Genomic DNA, 24,172 nt, shown 5'->3' on the forward strand with positions numbered 1-24,172 from the left:
ACCATCTTCTCGACGAGAAGCCTAGGTTCGGGGGAACCTGACTGTCCGGGGGGAACGTATGCTGCTGGCTACACGATGGACGGATGGGAGCGGTGGAGGGTCGTGTGCCTGGCAGCTCTTTCCGTGGAGGACATTGAAGACATCTACCTATTCGGAACCATGATTACAGGTATTATGCTGATTGGATTAGGCATTGCCCTGGTTTATCAAAGATTGAAGAAGACGGTGACAGCCGCTCAAAGCCCCACTAGGCTGGCCGGAATGATTGATGGAGTGGGCAGAGCTGTTAGCACTCAGACTGTGAAACTGGATAACATCATGGAGAAGCTCACAGCTTTGCAAAACTTATTGGATGGCAGAGGCCAGCGTGGACATTAGCGTGGACATTAGTGGAGCTGGAAATTACAGCTTCTCGTACGGAAACCCAAACAACCCTATTCTATCAGGTTTTGGCTCCCCCCAATCAGCACTGGCCTCGGCCAAGGCCGCTGCTGAACTAACAACTCCCCCTGAAGAACAAGGCAGTGAGACTCTCTTGCATTCCTCTCCCCCGATCCCAAGGACTTACCGCACCCTCCCCCCCATCCAACGCCTTCGCCGCTTCATACCCCCAGCGTGAACAGGCGGGTCTGTTGACCAGCGCCTCCATGGCTGCAGGACCGGATGGCTGTCTGTCTCTGCTGGACTACCTCCACCTCCCCATTTCCCTCACCTGTTGCAAGTCGTGTCATTTTTATGTTGTAATGCGTAGTGACCATGTGCTTATGTTGCTGAGGTGTTTTTTTCGGTTCCCACAATGTCCTCCCCACTGGAGTACAGTCTGGGGGCTGTTTTTTTATTCTCCTCCTCTCTCCTCATGTTATTCTGTTTCTTTTCTTCTCTCTTCCCCTGTCTCCCGACTGGTCTACCCCCTACTGTGATGTTTGTGTATATGTATGGTCGGGTTGATGGCCAGTTTTTTCGCTGGTACTCGTGACTAGTGACATGGTATATTGCAACAGCAATAAAGGGTTTCATCAATCAATCAATCAATTCATTTCCAGCCAGTTTATACAAACTCCCCAGAATGCCCAGCTCTAACACAACATCCAATCAAGATGCAGAAGCGAAGCATGAAGTAATGTGATGTTACTGAGCGCCAGTCGGACAAAAATGATACCTAGGGTCATTTCATTTGCTTTCACAAATTACGAGGTGGTCAACAAGACATGAACTGCAGTATGCAAAACGTGGGTCAAAAATAACAGATGGAGAGGCTATGACGTCCAACTTCTGAAGTCACACAAAGAAAGGTAAGTCGAAGCTAATGTAGTGACTAATGTCCAGTTAATATTAGCTTAATGGCTTGGTGAATTTTCTAGCTTGTTAGTTAAATCATGGGCTTGGAAAGTCTTTTTGCATACATTATGAAAAGTGTTGCGGATTCTCACTCAGATGTAAATCTGAAATAAGATGACACATTTCTACTTTTAATCCGACAACTAGGGCTACAATGTGCTAAGCTTGATTGCAATGGCTGTTTTTGCTGTACCACTTCCCCATGACTCAAGTGGAAGCAATGGAAAGACTGTGTAGCAAGTTTGTTCGGCGATGACTGGGTGTTCCCCCATCCTTCAGCTCAGTAAACCTGTATAGCAAGACTTCCAAGCTTCACCTGCCAGTGTCATCAGTGGTAGAAGAATTCAAGGTTGCCAAGGCAAGAGCGGTAAGCACACTGGCACTATCGGAAGACATGCTGATAAGACTATCAGGTGCAGCAGGAAGTGGAAGCCACAAGCTGCAGTGAGAGAAGCCAAGGCATACTGGAAGCACCAGGAGATCATTGGGGTGGTCTGCCAGGGTCGGCTGGGTCTTGGTACCTACAGTGACAAGAGGTGGAGTAGGACCAATGCCAAAGGCAGCAGAGGCCTCATAGTGCAGAGGGTCCGGGAGCCGTGTGAAAGCGGCAGGTCTTGCGCGCCAAGGACAGTGGATGCAGTGGGACAATGCACTGGAGCGATCGATGTCCTGGAAGGAAGTGTGGGGTCCTAACATCCTTAAGATCTGGGGCGAAGAAGAAGATCCATCCTGCAAGCAGTGTACCTTGCACCTTGAACCACATCTTGACAGGATGTCCCAAAGTACTTGGAGAGGGCCGATATAGGTGGAGACACGATAAGGTCCTTATGGTGATTTCCAAGTGGAGTTGCAGAGGGTCAAGGCCAATAAACTTCAGGTTTCACCACCCAAGGCTGTCAAGTTGTGCAGGGAAAGAGACAAGGTGCCAAAGGCAAGTACAGCTGCAAAGAATGTCTTTTCCATCTTACTGCAGGGCTCTAGGTGGGAGATACAGGTGGACCTGCAAGAGAAACTCGTCTTCCTGAAAGAGGCAGCTGTAACATCACTCAGGCCAGACATGATCCTGCTATCTAGGAGTAAGATGACCATCCTGATGGCTGAACTTACTGTACCATGGGAGGATAGGCTCACTGTCTCTCACCAGCTGAAAAAAGCCAACTACCAAGACGTGGTTGACGAGGTTCTTGCCAAGGGTTGGTACGCAGTTCTGTTTCCTATAGAAGTTGACTGCCATGGTTTTCCAGCAATATCAGTACGATGCTTCCTACAGAAGATCGGCATGGAACCCAAATAAATCAAGAAGGCCATTGGGGAGCAGCAGCAGAGACCACCTCAGTATGGCTATAGCTGATGAGAGACCACAAGTGCAGGTTCAGTCTTGGCTCAGGGAGTAGGACACCCCAGCCATGCATAGTCCTGAGGCCAGCTGCAGGGAGACGTCCCTGACCGTTACCCCACCATCATGAGGTATCCTAGAGCAAAAGGGACGAAATACCAAGGAAGGATCGCTTTCAGCTGACGACCCTGTAGCTGGTTTTCAAGGATCCTCAGATCATTCTGTCACCAAGGAGTCCCAAGAGAGGGGAGGATTTTGCTACATCTCAAGTGGCTCTTGCAGATTTCTGCTTGTAGCAATGAGTCTTTGATATTTAATTCACCTGAACGTGGAGATAATTGCTCTGTATTGTATCATTTTGAATGCGGTTAATGTTTAATTTTATTATGAAACAATCTGTGTATTATTTTTTTCAATTAACTGGTTGTTTGATTTGAAAAATTCTGAAAATAGTGAAAAATGCCCTAACAGTTACCCAGTCCACACACACACATTCACATACAGCACACAGATTATTCCTCCATAAAGTAGGTAACTTTAGAACTATATTCTAGAAAGCATCAATTTTTTACATTTTTATTTAACTTACACATAAAACGTGCAGCTACATATAGTGTCACTTTAAATTAACAGTACTTGAATGTATTTTATTTAATAAGCTTTGGTTCAGTATGTGGTGTGTGAGTGTGCCCTGCGATGGGCTGGCCCCCCGTCCTGGATTGTTCCCTGCCTCGTGCCCATTGCGTCCGGGATAAGCTCTGGACCCCCAGCGACGCAGCAGGACAAGCAGTTTGGAAAATGGATGGATGGATGGTTCAGTATGAGATGAGGTTGGGTATAACAAAAAAGGACAGTAACAACAATAATGCTGTTGTACTGGGTTAATATTTACTATGAAATGCAACATCAGCACTCCTTTTTTTCTCTGATTAAGTCTAGTTGCACTTGCTGCTGACAAATAAATACACCTCTTAAGAAGCATTTATAATTTCGGAAAATTATTTATTATTACCCAGAAATAAAATACCATATTTGGTCAAGGGACTCGAAATTCAAAGTTTAGGACTTGGGACTCCACTCGGGACTTGCATGTCTGGACTTGTTCCCAACTCTGGTAAATGTTTTTCGTTTTCAGTATGTTATGCAATGGCTTAAATGAGATATTCCACATTTTATTATAAAATAGGATTTGTGTTAATTATTTTGCACAATTGAAAGCTAATGTAAGTGTTCAAAGCATGTTAAGGTAGGCTAGGCTAGTCCATAATGCTTGTTAGGGTAGGTGTACTGTATCAAAATGAATTTTCTCTTTACGATATTTTCGCATTATTATAGGTTTATTGGAACGTAACCTTATCATAACACAATAAACAAATTTAAAGATGAACTTTACTAGCAGCATTATAATAATGACTTTGTTCAAATTTTCAATAAATATATCGTTACGTTGAGTAAATTTGGTTAGTGGAGCGCACCACATGCGACTGGTTCTGTAAATCAGGGAAGAGTTTTATAAGCACTGAAGTGGCGGTGAAGGAATGGACAGCTCAACAGCCGCAACATCTTTCGAAAGAGGAGATATTGCGGATAAAAGAAAAACAGACACTAGCGGTGTGGCGGTACTTTCTGAAGTTCGACACGTTTAGTACCGAAAAGCTGCGTCCGTACTAATGTATATGACCATGACATAAAGCACTGAGATATAAACGTAAATGCTTATACACATAAAACACCAATAACTACCGTTAGCTTAGCAACCGTGACGGCTGCTCCAATACCGGCGTTTCACCCGCTTCCATGGTGCTTCGCCATAGCGCAACATTCGGAAATGTAGGTAGATATTCACTAAATCACCTACGCGAAACTGTATTCGATCTAAGTTTAATCACAGCGCCCGTTTGTAGCAGTTAGACTTTGTTCGCAAGACGACTAACACGCTTTGCCGTCTATCCAACACTCGGCGCTATAACCCTCACTGAATCACCGCCTCCTTCGTTATCGACGCACTGACTACACAGGGAACATTTCCGTTGTGAGGTCTGGTAGTTACGTGTAATCAGTAGCGCCCCTAGAGGAACCTCGAGACTTAGCAGGTGGGCTCATACCTCAGCGCTGCCTCTAAAGTGACGAGAGACGCTTTTCCTCTCCTTAAGCTCGAATGAACAATTAACAACGACCCTGCTGACCAGTCAGAAAGAAATAAAATTAATTAATAAAGGCGGCGGGTAGCCTGTAGATATACCCGCAATGCAATATATGTCAGATATAATTGTTGACCATGTGCAGTCATGTCAAAAAGTCAAAATTATTTAGACCCCCCCAAAACACCACTAAAATCTCAGTGTATGTGTGCTGTGAGGAATTACAGCATGAGAGCACCAGAGTGGAAACTGCTGTTAAAAAAGTAACTGTTGGTAGAAAAATGTCTTTCAGTCGTTAGAGACCAAGCAGTGATTGATTAACGCTGAATGGTGAGGATTCCATACTGACAAATCAGAACAGGCCAGGCGGGTGCAGATGATTTCAGCAACTATAAAATAGTCTGCCAGCAAACCAGGCCTAACAGCGTGCTTTACTAGCAGCTCTAGGACAATGGCAGTGCACGAGGGGGTCATAGTGTTGCTGCTTTTTTTAGGTTGCAGCTGTGAAGCTCAACTAAAGTTTGGGTTTCCTGTGACCACCCCTCAGGTGGCAGCAGAATATCAAACTGAATTAGGTGCTCCCCAGGTGGTGGCAGCCAGTTACCAGGTTGGCGTAGGGGCTCCCCAGGTGGCGCCGTCCGGCTTCCAGGTTGGCGTAGGGGCTCCCCAGGTGGCGCCCGGTTACCAGGTTGGCGTAGGGGCTCCCCAGGTGGCGCCCGGCTTCCAGGTTGGCGTAGGGGCTCCCCAGGTGGCGTCCGGCTTCCAGGTTGGCGTAGGTGCTCCCCAGGTGGCGTCCGGCTTCCAGGTTGGCGTAGGTGCTCCCCAGGTGGCGTCCGGTTATCAGGTTGGCGTAGGTGCTCCCCAGGTGGCGTCCGGCTTCCAGGTTGGCGTAGGGGCTCCCCAGGTGGCGCCGTCCGGCTTCAAGGTTGGCGTAGGTGCTCCCCAGGTGGCGTCGACCGGCTTCAAGGTTGGCGTAGGTGCTCCCCAGGTGGCGTCGACCGGCTTCAAGGTTGGCGTAGGTGCTCCCCAGGTGGCGTCGACCGGCTTCAAGGTTGGCGTAGGGGCTCCCCAGGTGGCGTCGTCCGGCTTCCAGGTTGGCGTAGGGGCTCCCCAGGTGGCGTCGTCCGGCTTCCAGGTTGGCGTAGGGGCTCCCCAGGTGGCGTCGTCCGGCTTCCAGGTTGGCGTAGGGGCTCCGCAGGTGGCTTCGGCCGGCTTCCAGGTTGGCGTAGGGGCTCCCCAGGTGGCGTCGGCCGGCTACCTGAGCAAGCAAGTTGCTCCTGCTCTGGTTAAATCTGTGACTGGAATGCAAGTGAACCCTGATAGTGTGAGGGTTGTATGTGGGGAGGATTCGGTTATGGTGGATGTGCTACGAGACCTTCTAGCTATTGGCCAGCTGATCAATGCTTCAGACATCACCCTTGGTGGCTGTGCACCCATTGGGCAGGATGCTTCTGGCACAGTGAGGTTTCAGTCTGTGCTGCAGGGCTGTGGAAGTACACTGATGGTATGAGGGCTTCCTTTTGATTGGTTGCTGTGTTGGCTATGCTAGTGCTAATCACGTTGCTCTTCTCCAGATGACTGCTGATGCCCTGGTTTACAGCTTTGCATTGATTTACACCCCCAGTGGTATTAATGGCAGCCCCATTGTGAGGACCAATGGTGCTGTGGTTGGCATTGAGTGTCACTATTTGAGGTGAGGATGCCCTGTCAGCTTTGGTGTTCCTTAGCCCTAGGAGCTGTTCAACCAGTGTCTGACCCAAATGGGCAGATGTGCCTTAATGGTTGGGGAAGCACTTGTACCAAAGATTGCTGGTTCAAGTCCTTGACCAGCAAGGCACCACTGAGGTACCCTGAACAAGGTGCTGCCCAGGCACTGAATTGACTCCCCCTGATGTGTTTTGATGTCACATGGGTTAAATGCAGAGGATACATTTCATTGTGCACTGTTGTGGTATGTCACTGACCTAAATTCTAATTCTACATGATGCCTGCTCCTTAGGAAACAAAATGTGAGCAGCAATGCCCTGGTGCCAACATGGATCCCCTACTATGCCACAATGGCGGCTGAGGCACAACTGAATTTCTCACTGAGGCTGATGGATGGTAGGCAAGGGGTTCATGCAGCATATCTGGCTTTACTCAGTGGGCTTGTCCTCAAGTCTGTGCCCTTTGTGCAGATGCATGGCAGAATGAGAGGGCCTCCAACGTGTACTTCCTGGGAAGTGTCCTGAACATTGAAGCCTCTGTCCTTGTGGGCAACGGTCAGCCCCTGCGTGTCTTTGTGGACAGCTGTGTGGCCACCTTGGTCCCTGATGTGACCTCTGTCCCAAGCTATGCCATTGTGCAGAACTCTGGGTGAGTAACATTGCATGGCTGTGACACCGCTTGGGCAATGCTGCTTGACATGCCTGGCCTTCAGGTGCCTGACTGATGCCAAGGTGACAGGATCCCGCTCCCAGTTCCTGCCCAGGAAGCAGGATGACAAGCTGCAGCTTCAGCTGGATGCTTTCAGGTTCTCTCAGGATGGCAGGAGCTCAGTGAGTACAGGCACTTGTGCAGGATTTCTGTGCTTAAATGAACTGGTTGTGATGGCAGCTGACCAGCTTTTGGTGTCCCCCTAGCTGTACATTACTTGCAGCCTGAGAGCAACAGTGGCTTCTGTGCCTGTGGATTCCCAACACAAGGCTTGTTCCTTCTCTCTCGCCGCTAACAGGTCAGTGGGTGCAGCATTATGATGCTGGATCAGTTGCAATAGCTAACAATTGCTATTCCCCATTGCAGGTGGGTGTCTGTGGATGGGAATGACCAGGTGTGTGGCTGCTGTGACACCAGCTGTGGGCTTGCAGGTGTAGCAGGTACGCTTGGCTTCCACCAAAAGATGCTCTGGTGGCTTGTGTTGCTGTGACTGAGGCACCCTTCTTGCCCTTGCAGGTGCTCAAGGCACGGGTGTTCTGGGCCCCATTGCTATCCAACAGGCTCCTCCCAAGGCTAGTCAGCCTGGACAGCTGTATATTCTGAAGGGATAGGTACCTGCTGCCCTAATGTGCCCAGCTGTGCATGGTCCCAGGATGGAAGGAGCCGCAACTTGCCTGGCACATTCTCCACTGCTTGTCATGATCTTCCTTCCCCCTGATGTGGTAGTTGTGCAGGAGATCAAGGGCACTGTCTTGTGACTGAATAAACCACTAATTGTGTTTGAAATGGTTGTCTGCCTGTTCCTTTGCTCCCAAGTACACTTCTGGACTGCCTAAATTCTGCAACCCCATCACACTGCTTGCTGCCTGTGGATTTCATGACGAATGAGACCCTGTGGGGAAACGCCAACCCTTACAATGAAGGTGTTGGTGGGGTTGTACACAATGGCCTTCTGTTCAGTCAGGAAACCCTTTTGGGGAAGCTACTCCCTATATTTGGATCAGAGCTTGCTACCAAAAGACAAGGCTAGTCAGTGAGTGCTGATTCCCATCCTCACTCAGTCCCTCTTTCCTGGACAGCAGCTTCCTTTTGATGTGGTCTCAAGCACAACAGCCTGGTTTGGTATCACCTTTGTATCATGTACATGCTCCAAGTAAATAGGAGTACTTGCAAGGGTGTAGGTTCAATTTCAACAATAGTAGGGTCATGATACACTGCTACTGAAATGCAGGATTCCCATCCAATTTGCACTAACAGTAGGTGATGGTATTGCCCCTTAACACTGGTTTCAGCTAGTGCTTAATAAACCCGTGCTGGAGCTTATAAAGAGCAGTGACCAATTGACTGTTACTACATGAGGTGGAGCCGGCTCGTGTGCAAAAGTAATGCACTATTAAATGTGACACGTTTCCTATGAGCAGTCACATGAAACACAGACTACATCAGTTTTAATGCCCATAAAGTGGATCTTTTTCTGTGTGCGGGTGGAGCAGTTTTTACCTTTCAAATCAAGTCAGATAAGGGAAATGCACAAATCCCATCATTTTATGGTAATGCTGTATATTTACAGCAAACTAGTGGTCACTAGCAAGAACTGGTGCTAATTTCACTGATCAACAGAGAAAATCTGTTTCCTGTGTTTGTCATTTTAAGTATTCAATCTGGTCGTACATTTCTCGTGTTTGAATCAACACTAGAGACGCTCCCCGGGTTACGATGGTCTGTGTTACGCTATTTTGACTTGGAATGGATAAATGTTTTTCACTTTCAGTGTTATTCAATAACTCAAATGAGAGGTGTGGACTCGAATCACAATTTTGATGACTTGATGAAATCACAAGACTTGGCACTCCACTTGGACTTTAACACCAATGACTCATGACTTCACTTAGACTTGATCCTTTTGACTTGAAAAGACTTGATACCTTACACCAAACAAAAAGAATTTTATTTTAAAAACGAATACATTTCTTGAATTAACGTTAACAATATTCTAGTCTACTGTCTTATACTTGAGAGACTCTCTCAGCCCTGCTCTCCAAACTACGAAAAACGATGGATTTGATCAGCTGGTCTCTCAACGCAATTGACACCATCTTCTCGACGAGAAGCCTAGGTTCGGGGGAACCTGACTGTCCGGGGGGAACGTATGCTGCTGGCTACACGATGGACGGATGGGAGCGGTGGAGGGTCGTGTGCCTGGCAGCTCTTTCCGTGGAGGACATTGAAGACATCTACCTATTCGGAACCATGATTACAAGTATTATGCTGATTGGATTAGGCATTGCCCTGGTTTATCAAAGATTGAAGAAGACGGTGACAGCCGCTCAAAGTCCCACTAGGCTGGCCGGAATGATTGATGGAGTGGGCAGAGCTGTTAGCACTCAGACTGTGAAACTGGATAACATCATGGAGAAGCTCACAGCTTTGCAAAACTTATTGGATGGCAGAGACCAGCGTGGACATTAGCGTGGACATTAGTGGAGCTGGAAATTACAGCTTCTCGTACGGAAACCCAAACAACCCTATTCTATCAGGTTTTGGCTCCCCCCAATCAGCACTGGCCTCGGCCAAGGCCGCTGCTGAACTAACAACTCCCCCTGAAGAACAAGGCAGTGAGACTCTCTTGCATTCCTTTCCCCCGATCCCAAGGACTTACCGCACCCTCCCCCCCATCCAACGCCTTCGCCGCTTCATACCCCCAGCGTGAACAGGCGGGTCTGTTGACCAGCGCCTCCATGGCTGCAGGACCGGATGGCTGTCTGTCTCTGCTGGACTACCTCCACCTCCCCATTTCCCTCACCTGTTGCAAGTCGTGTCATTTTTATGTTGTAATGCGTAGTGACCATGTGCTTATGTTGCTGAGGTGTTTTTTTCGGTTCCCACAATGTCCTCCCCACTGGAGTACAGTCTGGGGGCTGTTTTTTTATTCTCCTCCTCTCTCCTCATGTTATTCTGTTTCTTTTCTTCTCTCTTCCCCTGTCTCCCGACTGGTCTACCCCCTACTGTGATGTTTGTGTATATGTATGGTCGGGTTGATGGCCAGTTTTTTCGCTGGTACTCGTGACTAGTGACATGGTATATTGCAACAGCAATAAAGGGTTTCATCAATCAATCAATCAATTCATTTCCAGCCAGTTTATACAAACTCCCCAGAATGCCCAGCTCTAACACAACATCCAATCAAGATGCAGAAGCGAAGCATGAAGTAATGTGATGTTACTGAGCGCCAGTCGGACAAAAATGATACCTAGGGTCATTTCATTTGCTTTCACAAATTACGAGGTGGTCAACAAGACATGAACTGCAGTATGCAAAACGTGGGTCAAAAATAACAGATGGAGAGGCTATGACGTCCAACTTCTGAAGTCACACAAAGAAAGGTAAGTCGAAGCTAATGTAGTGACTAATGTCCAGTTAATATTAGCTTAATGGCTTGGTGAATTTTCTAGCTTGTTAGTTAAATCATGGGCTTGGAAAGTCTTTTTGCATACATTATGAAAAGTGTTGCGGATTCTCACTCAGATGTAAATCTGAAATAAGATGACACATTTCTACTTTTAATCCGACAACTAGGGCTACAATGTGCTAAGCTTGATTGCAATGGCTGTTTTTGCTGTACCACTTCCCCATGACTCAAGTGGAAGCAATGGAAAGACTGTGTAGCAAGTTTGTTCGGCGATGACTGGGTGTTCCCCCATCCTTCAGCTCAGTAAACCTGTATAGCAAGACTTCCAAGCTTCACCTGCCAGTGTCATCAGTGGTAGAAGAATTCAAGGTTGCCAAGGCAAGAGCGGTAAGCACACTGGCACTATCGGAAGACATGCTGATAAGACTATCAGGTGCAGCAGGAAGTGGAAGCCACAAGCTGCAGTGAGAGAAGCCAAGGCATACTGGAAGCACCAGGAGATCATTGGGGTGGTCTGCCAGGGTCGGCTGGGTCTTGGTACCTACAGTGACAAGAGGTGGAGTAGGACCAATGCCAAAGGCAGCAGAGGCCTCATAGTGCAGAGGGTCCGGGAGCCGTGTGAAAGCGGCAGGTCTTGCGCGCCAAGGACAGTGGATGCAGTGGGACAATGCACTGGAGCGATCGATGTCCTGGAAGGAAGTGTGGGGTCCTAACATCCTTAAGATCTGGGGCGAAGAAGAAGATCCATCCTGCAAGCAGTGTACCTTGCACCTTGAACCACATCTTGACAGGATGTCCCAAAGTACTTGGAGAGGGCCGATATAGGTGGAGACACGATAAGGTCCTTATGGTGATTTCCAAGTGGAGTTGCAGAGGGTCAAGGCCAATAAACTTCAGGTTTCACCACCCAAGGCTGTCAAGTTGTGCAGGGAAAGAGACAAGGTGCCAAAGGCAAGTACAGCTGCAAAGAATGTCTTTTCCATCTTACTGCAGGGCTCTAGGTGGGAGATACAGGTGGACCTGCAAGAGAAACTCGTCTTCCTGAAAGAGGCAGCTGTAACATCACTCAGGCCAGACATGATCCTGCTATCTAGGAGTAAGATGACCATCCTGATGGCTGAACTTACTGTACCATGGGAGGATAGGCTCACTGTCTCTCACCAGCTGAAAAAAGCCAACTACCAAGACGTGGTTGACGAGGTTCTTGCCAAGGGTTGGTACGCAGTTCTGTTTCCTATAGAAGTTGACTGCCATGGTTTTCCAGCAATATCAGTACGATGCTTCCTACAGAAGATCGGCATGGAACCCAAATAAATCAAGAAGGCCATTGGGGAGCAGCAGCAGAGACCACCTCAGTATGGCTATAGCTGATGAGAGACCACAAGTGCAGGTTCAGTCTTGGCTCAGGGAGTAGGACACCCCAGCCATGCATAGTCCTGAGGCCAGCTGCAGGGAGACGTCCCTGACCGTTACCCCACCATCATGAGGTATCCTAGAGCAAAAGGGACGAAATACCAAGGAAGGATCGCTTTCAGCTGACGACCCTGTAGCTGGTTTTCAAGGATCCTCAGATCATTCTGTCACCAAGGAGTCCCAAGAGAGGGGAGGATTTTGCTACATCTCAAGTGGCTCTTGCAGATTTCTGCTTGTAGCAATGAGTCTTTGATATTTAATTCACCTGAACGTGGAGATAATTGCTCTGTATTGTATCATTTTGAATGCGGTTAATGTTTAATTTTATTATGAAACAATCTGTGTATTATTTTTTTCAATTAACTGGTTGTTTGATTTGAAAAATTCTGAAAATAGTGAAAAATGCCCTAACAGTTACCCAGTCCACACACACACATTCACATACAGCACACAGATTATTCCTCCATAAAGTAGGTAACTTTAGAACTATATTCTAGAAAGCATCAATTTTTTACATTTTTATTTAACTTACACATAAAACGTGCAGCTACATATAGTGTCACTTTAAATTAACAGTACTTGAATGTATTTTATTTAATAAGCTTTGGTTCAGTATGTGGTGTGTGAGTGTGCCCTGCGATGGGCTGGCCCCCCGTCCTGGATTGTTCCCTGCCTCGTGCCCATTGCGTCCGGGATAAGCTCTGGACCCCCAGCGACGCAGCAGGACAAGCAGTTTGGAAAATGGATGGATGGATGGTTCAGTATGAGATGAGGTTGGGTATAACAAAAAAGGACAGTAACAACAATAATGCTGTTGTACTGGGTTAATATTTACTATGAAATGCAACATCAGCACTCCTTTTTTTCTCTGATTAAGTCTAGTTGCACTTGCTGCTGACAAATAAATACACCTCTTAAGAAGCATTTATAATTTCGGAAAATTATTTATTATTACCCAGAAATAAAATACCATATTTGGTCAAGGGACTCGAAATTCAAAGTTTAGGACTTGGGACTCCACTCGGGACTTGCATGTCTGGACTTGTTCCCAACTCTGGTAAATGTTTTTCGTTTTCAGTATGTTATGCAATGGCTTAAATGAGATATTCCACATTTTATTATAAAATAGGATTTGTGTTAATTATTTTGCACAATTGAAAGCTAATGTAAGTGTTCAAAGCATGTTAAGGTAGGCTAGGCTAGTCCATAATGCTTGTTAGGGTAGGTGTACTGTATCAAAATGAATTTTCTCTTTACGATATTTTCGCATTATTATAGGTTTATTGGAACGTAACCTTATCATAACACAATAAACAAATTTAAAGATGAACTTTACTAGCAGCATTATAATAATGACTTTGTTCAAATTTTCAATAAATATATCGTTACGTTGAGTAAATTTGGTTAGTGGAGCGCACCACATGCGACTGGTTCTGTAAATCAGGGAAGAGTTTTATAAGCACTGAAGTGGCGGTGAAGGAATGGACAGCTCAACAGCCGCAACATCTTTCGAAAGAGGAGATATTGCGAATAAAAGAAAAACAGACACTAGCGGTGTGGCGGTACTTTCTGAAGTTCGACACGTTTAGTACCGAAAAGCTGCGTCCGTACTAATGTATATGACCATGACATAAAGCACTGAGATATAAACGTAAATGCTTATACACATAAAACACCAATAACTACCGTTAGCTTAGCAACCGTGACGGCTGCTCCAATACCGGCGTTTCACCCGCTTCCATGGTGCTTCGCCATAGCGCAACATTCGGAAATGTAGGTAGATATTCACTAAATCACCTACGCGAAACTGTATTCGATCTAGGTTTAATCACAGCGCCCGTTTGTAGCAGTTAGACTTTGTTCGCAAGACGACTAACACGCTTTGCCGTCTATCCTACACTCGGCGCTATAACCCTCACTGAATCACCGCCTCCTTCGTTATCGACGCACTGACTACACAGGGAACATTTCCGTTGTGAGGTCTGGTAGTTACGTGTAATCAGTAGCGCCCCTAGAGGAACCTCGAGACTTAGCAGGTGGGCTCATACCTCAGCGCTGCCTCTAAAGTGACGAGAGACGCTTTTCCTCTCCTTAAGCTCGAATGAACAATTAACAACGACCCTGCTGACCAGTCAGAAAGAAATAAAATTAATTAATAAAGGCGGCGGGTAGCCTGTAGATATACCCGCAATGCAATATATGTCAGATATAATTGTTGACCATGTGCAGTCATGTCAAAAAGTCAAAATTATTTAGACCCCCCCAAAACACCACTAAAATCTCAGTGTATGTGTGCTGTGAGGAATTACAGCATGAGAGCACCAGAGTGGAAACTGCTGTTAAAAAAGTAACTGTTGGTAGAAAAATGTCTTTCAGTCGTTAGAGACCAAGCAGTGATTGATTAACGCTGAATGGTGAGGATTCCATACTGACAAATCAGAACAGGCCAGGCGGGTGCAGATGATTTCAGCAACTATAAAATAGTCTGCCAGCAAACCAGGCCTAACAGCGTGCTTTACTAGCAGCTCTAGGACAATGGCAGTGCACGAGGGGGTCATAGTGTTGCTGCTTTTTTTAGGTTGCAGCTGTGAAGCTCAACTAAAGTTTGGGTTTCCTGTGACCACCCCTCAGGTGGCAGCAGAATATCAAACTGAATTAGGTGCTCCCCAGGTGGTGGCAGCCAGTTACCAGGTTGGCGTAGGGGCTCCCCAGGTGGCGCCGTCCGGCTTCCAGGTTGGCGTAGGGGCTCCCCAGGTGGCGTCCGGTTATCAGGTTGGCGTAGGTGCTCCCCAGGTGGCGTCCGGCTTCCAGGTTGGCGTAGGGGCTCCCCAGGTGGCGTCCGGCTTCCAGGTTGGCGTAGGTGCTCCCCAGGTGGCGTCCGGTTATCAGGTTGGCGTAGGTGCTCCCCAGGTTGCGTCCGGTTATCAGGTTGGCGTAGGTGCTCCCCAGGTGGCGTCCGGTTATCAGGTTGGCGTAGGTGCTCCCCAGGTGGCGCCGACCGGCTTCAAGGTTGGCGTAGGTGCTCCCCAGGTGGCGTCGACCGGCTTCAAGGTTGGCGTAGGGGCTCCCCAGGTGGCGTCGACCGGCTTCCAGGTTGGCGTAGGGGCTCCCCAGGTGGCGTCGTCCGGCTTCCAGGTTGGCGTAGGGGCTCCCCAGGTGGCGTCGTCCGGCTTCCAGGTTGGCGTAGGGGCTCCCCAGGTGGCGTCGTCCGGCTTCCAGGTTGGCGTAGGGGCTCCCCTGGTGGCGTCGTCCGGCTTCCAGGTTGGCGTAGGGGCTCCGCAGGTGGCGTCGGCCGGCTTCCAGGTTGGCGTAGGGGCTCCGCAGGTGGCGTCGGCCGGCTTCCAGGTTGGCGTAGGGGCTCCGCAGGTGGCGTCGGCCGGCTTCCAGGTTGGCGTAGGGGCTCCCCAGGTGGCGTCGGCCGGCTACCTGAGCAAGCAAGTTGCTCCTGCTCTGGTTAAATCTGTGACTGGAATGCAAGTGAACCCTGATAGTGTGAGGGTTGTATGTGGGGAGGATTCGGTTATGGTGGATGTGCTACGAGACCTTCTAGCTATTGGCCAGCTGATCAATGCTTCAGACATCACTTTTGGTGGCTGTGCACCCATTGGGCAGGATGCTTCTGGCACAGTGAGGTTTCAGTCTGTGCTGCAGGGCTGTGGAAGTACACTGATGGTATGAGGGCTTCCTTTTGATTGGTTGCTGTGTTGGCTATGCTAGTGCTAATCACATTGCTCTTCTCCAGATGACTGCTGATGCCCTGGTTTACAGCTTTGCATTGATCTACACCCCCAGTGGTATTAATGGCAGCCCCATTGTGAGGACCAATGGTGCTGTGGTTGGCATTGAGTGTCACTATTTGAGGTGAGGATGCCCTGTCAGCTTTGGTGTTCCTTAGCCCTAGGAGCTGTTCAACCAGTGTCTGACTTAAATGGGCAGATGTGCCTTAATGGTTGGGGAAGCACTTGTACCAAAGATTGCTGGTTCAAGTCCTTGACCAGCAAGGCACCACTGAGGTACCCTGAACAAGGTGCTGCCCAGGCACTGAATTGACTCCCCCTGATGTGTTTTGATGTCACATGGGTTAAATGCAGAGGATACATTTCATTGTGCACTGTTGTGGTATGTCACTGACCTAAATTCTAATTCTACATGTTGCCTGCTCCTTAGGAAACAAAATGTGAGCAGCAATGCCCTGGTGCCAACATGGATCCCCTACTATGCCACAATGGCGGCTGAGGCACAACTGAATTTCTCACTGAGGCTGATGGATGGTAGGCAAGGGGTTCATGCAGCATATCTGGCTTTACTCAGTGGGCTTGTCCTCAAGTCTATGTGCCCTTTGTGCAGATGCATGGCAGAATGAGAGGGCCTCCAACGTGTACTTCCTGGGAAGTGTCCTGAACATTGAAGCCTCTGTCCTTGTGGGCAACGGTCAGCCCCTGCGTGTCTTTGTGGACAGCTGTGTGGCCACCTTGGTCCCTGATGTGACCTCTGTCCCAAGCTATGCCATTGTGCAGAACTCTGGGTGAGTAACATTGCATGGCTGTGACACCGCTTGGGCAATGCTGCTTGACATGCCTGGCCTTCAGGTGCCTGACTGATGCCAAGGTGACAGGATCCCGCTCCCAGTTCCTGCCCAGGAAGCAGGATGACAAGCTGCAGCTTCAGCTGGATGCTTTCAGGTTCTCTCAGGATGGCAGGAGCTCGGTGAGTACAGGCACTTGTGCAGGATTTCTGTGCTTAAATGAACTGGTTGTGATGGCAGCTGACCAGCTTTTGGTGTCCCCCTAGCTGTACATTACTTGCAGCCTGAGAGCAACAGTGGCTTCTGTGCCTGTGGATTCCCAACACAAGGCTTGTTCCTTCTCTCTCACTGCTAACAGGTCAGTGGGTGCAGCATTATGATGCTGGATCAGTTGCAATAGCTAACAATTGCTATTCCCCATTGCAGGTGGGTGTCTGTGGATGGGAATGACCAGGTGTGTGGCTGCTGTGACACCAGCTGTGGGCTTGCAGGTGTAGCAGGTACGCTTGGCTTCCACCAAAAGATGCTCTGGTGGCTTGTGTTGCTGTGACTGAGGCACCCTTCTTGCCCTTGCAGGTGCTCAAGGCACGGGTGTTCTGGGCCCCATTGCTATCCAACAGGCTCCTCCCAAGGCTAGTCAGCCTGGACAGCTGTATATTCTGAAGGGATAGGTACCTGCTGCCCTAATGTGCCCAGCTGTGCATGGTCCCAGGATGGAAGGAGCCACAACTTGCCTGGCACATTCTCCACTGCTTGTCATGATCTTCCTTCCCCCTGATGTGGTAGTTGTGCAGGAGATCAAGGGCACTGTCTTGTGACTGAATAAACCACTAATTGTGTTTGAAATGGTTGTCTGCCTGTTCCTTTGCTCCCAAGTACACTTCTGGACTGCCTAAATTCTGCAACCCCATCACACTGCTTGCTGCCTGTGGATTTCATGACGAATGAGACCCTGTGGGGAAACGCCAACCCTTACAATGAAGGTGTTGGTGGGGTTGTACACAATGGCCTTCTGTTCAGTCAGGAAACCCTTTTGGGGAAGCTACTCCCTATATTTGGATCAGAGCTTGCTACCAAAAGACAAGGCTAGTCAGTGAGTGCTGATTCCCATCCTCACTCAGTCCCTCTTTCCTGGACAGCAGCTTCCTTTTGATGTGGTCTCAAGCACAACAGCCTGGTTTGGTATCACCTTTGTATCATGTACATGCTCCAAGTAAATAGGAGTACTTGCAAGGGTGTAGGTTCAATTTCAACAATAGTAGGGTCATGATACACTGCTACTGAAATGCAGGATTCCCATCCAATTTGCACTAACAGTAGGTGATGGTATTGCCCCTTAACACTGGTTTCAGCTAGTGCTTAATAAACCCGTGCTGGAGCTTATAAAGAGCAGTGACCAATTGACTGTTACTACATGAGGTGGAGCCGGCTCGTGTGCAAAAGTAATGCACTATTAAATGTGACACGTTTCCTATGAGCAGTCACATGAAACACAGACTACATCAGTTTTAATGCCCATAAAGTGGATCTTTTTCTGTGTGCGGGTGGAGCAGTTTTTACCTTTCAAATCAAGTCAGATAAGGGAAATGCACAAATCCCATCATTTTATGGTAATGCTGTATATTTACAGCGAACTAGTGGTCACTAGCAAGAACTGGTGCTAATTTCACTGATCAAAAGAGAAAATCTGTTTCCTGTGTTTGTCATTTTAAGTATTCAATCTGGTCGTACATTTCTCGTGTTTGAATCAACACTAGAGACGCTCCCCGGGTTACGATGGTCTGTGTTACGCTATTTTGACTTGGAATGGATAAATGTTTTTCACTTTCAGTGTTATTCAATAACTCAAATGAGAGGTGTGGACTCGAGTCACAATTTTGATGACTTGATGAAATCACAAAAGACTTGGCACTCCACTTGGACTTTAACACCAATGACTCATGACTTCACTTAGACTTGATCCTTTTGACTTGAAAAGACTTGATACCTTACACCAAACAAAAAGAATTTTATTTTAAAAACGAATACATTTCTTGAATTAACGTTAACAATATTCTAGTCTACTGTCTTATACTTGAGAGACTCTCTCAGCCCTGCTCTCCAAACTACGAAAAACGATGGATTTGATCAGCTGGTCTCTCAACGCAATTGACACCATCTTCTCGACGAGAAGCCTAGGTTCGGGGGAACCTGACTGTCCGGGGGGAACGTATGCTGCTGGCTACACGATGGACGGATGGGAGCGGTGGAGGGTCGTGTGCCTGGCAGCTCTTTCCGTGGAGGACATTGAAGACATCTACCTATTCGGAACCATGATTACAGGTATTATGCTGATTGGATTAGGCATTGCCCTGGTTTATCAAAGATTGAAGAAGACGGTGACAGCCGCTCAAAGCCCCACTAGGCTGGCCGGAATGATTGATGGAGTGGGCAGAGCTGTTAGCACTCAGACTGTGAAACTGGATAACATCATGGAGAAGCTCACAGCTTTGCAAAACTTATTGGATGGCAGAGGCCAGCGTGGACATTAGCGTGGACATTAGTGGAGCTGGAAATTACAGCTTCTCGTACGGAAACCCAAACAACCCTATTCTATCAGGTTTTGGCTCCCCCCAATCAGCACTGGCCTCGGCCAAGGCCGCTGCTGAACTAACAACTCCCCCTGAAGAACAAGGCAGTGAGACTCTCTTGCATTCCTCTCCCCCGATCCCAAGGACTTACCGCACCCTCCCCCCCATCCAACGCCTTCGCCGCTTCATACCCCCAGCGTGAACAGGCGGGTCTGTTGACCAGCGCCTCCATGGCTGCAGGACCGGATGGCTGTCTGTCTCTGCTGGACTACCTCCACCTCCCCATTTCCCTCACCTGCTGCAAGTCGTGTCATTTTTATGTTGTAATGCGTAGTGACCATGTGCTTATGTTGCTGAGGTGTTTTTTTCGGTTCCCACAATGTCCTCCCCACTGGAGTACAGTCTGGGGGCTGTTTTTTTATTCTCCTCCTCTCTCCTCATGTTATTCTGTTTCTTTTCTTCTCTCTTCCCCTGTCTCCCGACTGGTCTACCCCCTACTGTGATGTTTGTGTATATGTATGGTCGGGTTGATGGCCAGTTTTTTCGCTGGTACTCGTGACTAGTGACATGGTATATTGCAACAGCAATAAAGGGTTTCATCAATCAATCAATCAATTCATTTCCAGCCAGTTTATACAAACTCCCCAGAATGCCCAGCTCTAACACAACATCCAATCAAGATGCAGAAGCGAAGCATGAAGTAATGTGATGTTACTGAGCGCCAGTCGGACAAAAATGATACCTAGGGTCATTTCATTTGCTTTCACAAATTACGAGGTGGTCAACAAGACATGAACTGCAGTATGCAAAACGTGGGTCAAAAATAACAGATGGAGAGGCTATGACGTCCAACTTCTGAAGTCACACAAAGAAAGGTAAGTCGAAGCTAATGTAGTGACTAATGTCCAGTTAATATTAGCTTAATGGCTTGGTGAATTTTCTAGCTTGTTAGTTAAATCATGGGCTTGGAAAGTCTTTTTGCATACATTATGAAAAGTGTTGCGGATTCTCACTCAGATGTAAATCTGAAATAAGATGACACATTTCTACTTTTAATCCGACAACTAGGGCTACAATGTGCTAAGCTTGATTGCAATGGCTGTTTTTGCTGTACCACTTCCCCATGACTCAAGTGGAAGCAATGGAAAGACTGTGTAGCAAGTTTGTTCGGCGATGACTGGGTGTTCCCCCATCCTTCAGCTCAGTAAACCTGTATAGCAAGACTTCCAAGCTTCACCTGCCAGTGTCATCAGTGGTAGAAGAATTCAAGGTTGCCAAGGCAAGAGCGGTAAGCACACTGGCACTATCGGAAGACATGCTGATAAGACTATCAGGTGCAGCAGGAAGTGGAAGCCACAAGCTGCAGTGAGAGAAGCCAAGGCATACTGGAAGCACCAGGAGATCATTGGGGTGGTCTGCCAGGGTCGGCTGGGTCTTGGTACCTACAGTGACAAGAGGTGGAGTAGGACCAATGCCAAAGGCAGCAGAGGCCTCATAGTGCAGAGGGTCCGGGAGCCGTGTGAAAGCGGCAGGTCTTGCGCGCCAAGGACAGTGGATGCAGTGGGACAATGCACTGGAGCGATCGATGTCCTGGAAGGAAGTGTGGGGTCCTAACATCCTTAAGATCTGGGGCGAAGAAGAAGATCCATCCTGCAAGCAGTGTACCTTGCACCTTGAACCACATCTTGACAGGATGTCCCAAAGTACTTGGAGAGGGCCGATATAGGTGGAGACACGATAAGGTCCTTATGGTGATTTCCAAGTGGAGTTGCAGAGGGTCAAGGCCAATAAACTTCAGGTTTCACCACCCAAGGCTGTCAAGTTGTGCAGGGAAAGAGACAAGGTGCCAAAGGCAAGTACAGCTGCAAAGAATGTCTTTTCCATCTTACTGCAGGGCTCTAGGTGGGAGATACAGGTGGACCTGCAAGAGAAACTCGTCTTCCTGAAAGAGGCAGCTGTAACATCACTCAGGCCAGACATGATCCTGCTATCTAGGAGTAAGATGACCATCCTGATGGCTGAACTTACTGTACCATGGGAGGATAGGCTCACTGTCTCTCACCAGCTGAAAAAAGCCAACTACCAAGACGTGGTTGACGAGGTTCTTGCCAAGGGTTGGTACGCAGTTCTGTTTCCTATAGAAGTTGACTGCCATGGTTTTCCAGCAATATCAGTACGATGCTTCCTACAGAAGATCGGCATGGAACCCAAATAAATCAAGAAGGCCATTGGGGAGCAGCAGCAGAGACCACCTCAGTATGGCTATAGCTGATGAGAGACCACAAGTGCAGGTTCAGTCTTGGCTCAGGGAGTAGGACACCCCAGCCATGCATAGTCCTGAGGCCAGCTGCAGGGAGACGTCCCTGACCGTTACCCCACCATCATGAGGTATCCTAGAGCAAAAGGGACGAAATACCAAGGAAGGATCGCTTTCAGCTGACGACCCTGTAGCTGGTTTTCAAGGATCCTCAGATCATTCTGTCACCAAGGAGTCCCAAGAGAGGGGAGGATTTTGCTACATCTCAAGTGGCTCTTGCAGATTTCTGCTTGTAGCAATGAGTCTTTGATATTTAATTCACCTGAACGTGGAGATAATTGCTCTGTATTGTATCATTTTGAATGCGGTTAATGTTTAATTTTATTATGAAACAATCTGTGTATTATTTTTTTCAATTAACTGGTTGTTTGATTTGAAAAATTCTGAAAATAGTGAAAAATGCCCTAACAGTTACCCAGTCCACACACACACATTCACATACAACACACAGATTATTCCTCCATAAAGTAGGTAACTTTAGAACTATATTCTAGAAAGCATCAATTTTTTACATTTTTATTTAACTTACACATAAAACGTGCAGCTACATATAGTGTCACTTTAAATTAACAGTACTTGAATGTATTTTATTTAATAAGCTTTGGTTCAGTATGTGGTGTGTGAGTGTGCCCTGCGATGGGCTGGCCCCCCGTCCTGGATTGTTCCCTGCCTCGTGCCCATTGCGTCCGGGATAAGCTCTGGACCCCCAGCGACGCAGCAGGACAAGCAGTTTGGAAAATGGATGGATGGATGGTTCAGTATGAGATGAGGTTGGGTATAACAAAAAAGGACAGTAACAACAATAATGCTGTTGTACTGGGTTAATATTTACTATGAAATGCAACATCAGCACTCCTTTTTTTCTCTGATTAAGTCTAGTTGCACTTGCTGCTGACAAATAAATACACCTCTTAAGAAGCATTTATAATTTCGGAAAATTATTTATTATTACCCAGAAATAAAATACCATATTTGGTCAAGGGACTCGAAATTCAAAGTTTAGGACTTGGGACTCCACTCGGGACTTGCATGTCTGGACTTGTTCCCAACTCTGGTAAATGTTTTTCGTTTTCAATATGTTATGCAATGGCTTAAATGAGATATTCGACATTTTATTATAAAATAGGATTTGTGTTAATTATTTTGCACAATTGAAAGCTAATGTAAGTGTTCAAAGCATGTTAAGGTAGGCTAGGCTAGTCCATAATGCTTGTTAGGGTAGGTGTACTGTATCAAAATGAATTTTCTCTTTACGATATTTTCGCATTATTATAGGTTTATTGGAACGTAACCTTATCATAACACAATAAACAAATTTAAAGATGAACTTTACTAGCAGCATTATAATAATGACTTTGTTCAAATTTTCAATAAATATATCGTTACGTTGAGTAAATTTGGTTAGTGGAGCGCACCACATGCGACTGGTTCTGTAAATCAGGGAAGAGTTTTATAAGCACTGAAGTGGCGGTGAAGGAATGGACAGCTCAACAGCCGCAACATCTTTCGAAAGAGGAGATATTGCGGATAAAAGAAAAACAGACACTAGCGGTGTGGCGGTACTTTCTGAAGTTCGACACGTTTAGTACCGAAAAGCTGCGTCCGTACTAATGTATATGACCATGACATAAAGCACTGAGATATAAACGTAAATGCTTATACACATAAAACACCAATAACTACCGTTAGCTTAGCAACCGTGACGGCTGCTCCAATACCGGCGTTTCACCCGCTTCCATGGTGCTTCGCCATAGCGCAACATTCGGAAATGTAGGTAGATATTCACTAAATCACCTACGCGAAACTGTATTCGATCTAAGTTTAATCACAGCGCCCGTTTGTAGCAGTTAGACTTTGTTCGCAAGACGACTAACACGCTTTGCCGTCTATCCAACACTCGGCGCTATAACCCTCACTGAATCACCGCCTCCTTCGTTATCGACGCACTGACTACACAGGGAACATTTCCGTTGTGAGGTCTGGTAGTTACGTGTAATCAGTAGCGCCCCTAGAGGAACCTCGAGACTTAGCAGGTGGGCTCATACCTCAGCGCTGCCTCTAAAGTGACGAGAGACGCTTTTCCTCTCCTTAAGCTCGAATGAACAATTAACAACGACCCTGCTGACCAGTCAGAAAGAAATAAAATTAATTAATAAAGGCGGCGGGTAGCCTGTAGATATACCCGCAATGCAATATATGTCAGATATAATTGTTGACCATGTGCAGTCATGTCAAAAAGTCAAAATTATTTAGACCCCCCCAAAACACCACTAAAATCTCAGTGTATGTGTGCTGTGAGGAATTACAGCATGAGAGCACCAGAGTGGAAACTGCTGTTAAAAAAGTAACTGTTGGTAGAAAAATGTCTTTCAGTCGTTAGAGACCAAGCAGTGATTGATTAACGCTGAATGGTGAGGATTCCATACTGACAAATCAGAACAGGACAGGCGGGTGCAGATGATTTCAGCAACTATAAAATAGTCTGCCAGCAAACCAGGCCTAACAGCGTGCTTTACTAGCAGCTCTAGGACAATGGCAGTGCACGAGGGGGGGGGGGTCATAGTGTTGCTGCTTTTTTTAGGTTGCAGCTGTGAAGCTCAACTAAAGTCTGGGTTTCCTGTGACCACCCCTCAGGTGGCAGCAGAATATCAAACTGGATTAGGTGCTCCCCAGGTGGTGGCAGCCAGTTACCAGGTTGGTGTAGGGGC

At 47.3% G+C, this 24,172-nt stretch overlaps 2 protein-coding genes across 6 annotated transcripts in view; both read left to right on the forward strand.

Annotated features, from left to right (window-relative positions):
* Positions 1–24,172, forward strand: part of LOC125747808 (uncharacterized) — a 136,537-nt gene that overhangs the window by 73,215 nt on the left and 39,150 nt on the right. Inside the window, exon 10 of the mRNA XM_049023318.1 lies at positions 15,083–15,124. Within this exon, the coding sequence (XP_048879275.1) occupies positions 15,083–15,124 (42 nt within the window). The remainder of the gene's footprint in view (positions 1–15,082; positions 15,125–24,172) is intronic.
* LOC125747391 (zona pellucida sperm-binding protein 3-like) overlaps positions 1–24,172 on the forward strand; it is a 67,748-nt gene that overhangs the window by 31,868 nt on the left and 11,708 nt on the right. Inside the window, exon 2 of one of the 5 annotated variants that reach the window (XM_049022604.1) lies at positions 5,846–5,887. The exons of 1 other annotated variant lie outside the window; for it this stretch is intronic. The gene's annotated coding sequence lies outside the window, so the exon portion shown is untranslated. Of the gene's footprint in view, positions 1–5,803; positions 5,888–15,069; positions 15,104–24,172 lie in introns of those variants that run through there. 3 more of the 5 variants (XM_049022601.1, XM_049022599.1, XM_049022603.1) reach the window with 3 other exon arrangements.

This window comes from Brienomyrus brachyistius, chromosome 8 (genome assembly GCF_023856365.1).
Source record: "Brienomyrus brachyistius isolate T26 chromosome 8, BBRACH_0.4, whole genome shotgun sequence".
In the NCBI taxonomy this organism is placed as follows: Eukaryota; Metazoa; Chordata; class Actinopteri; order Osteoglossiformes; family Mormyridae; genus Brienomyrus; species Brienomyrus brachyistius.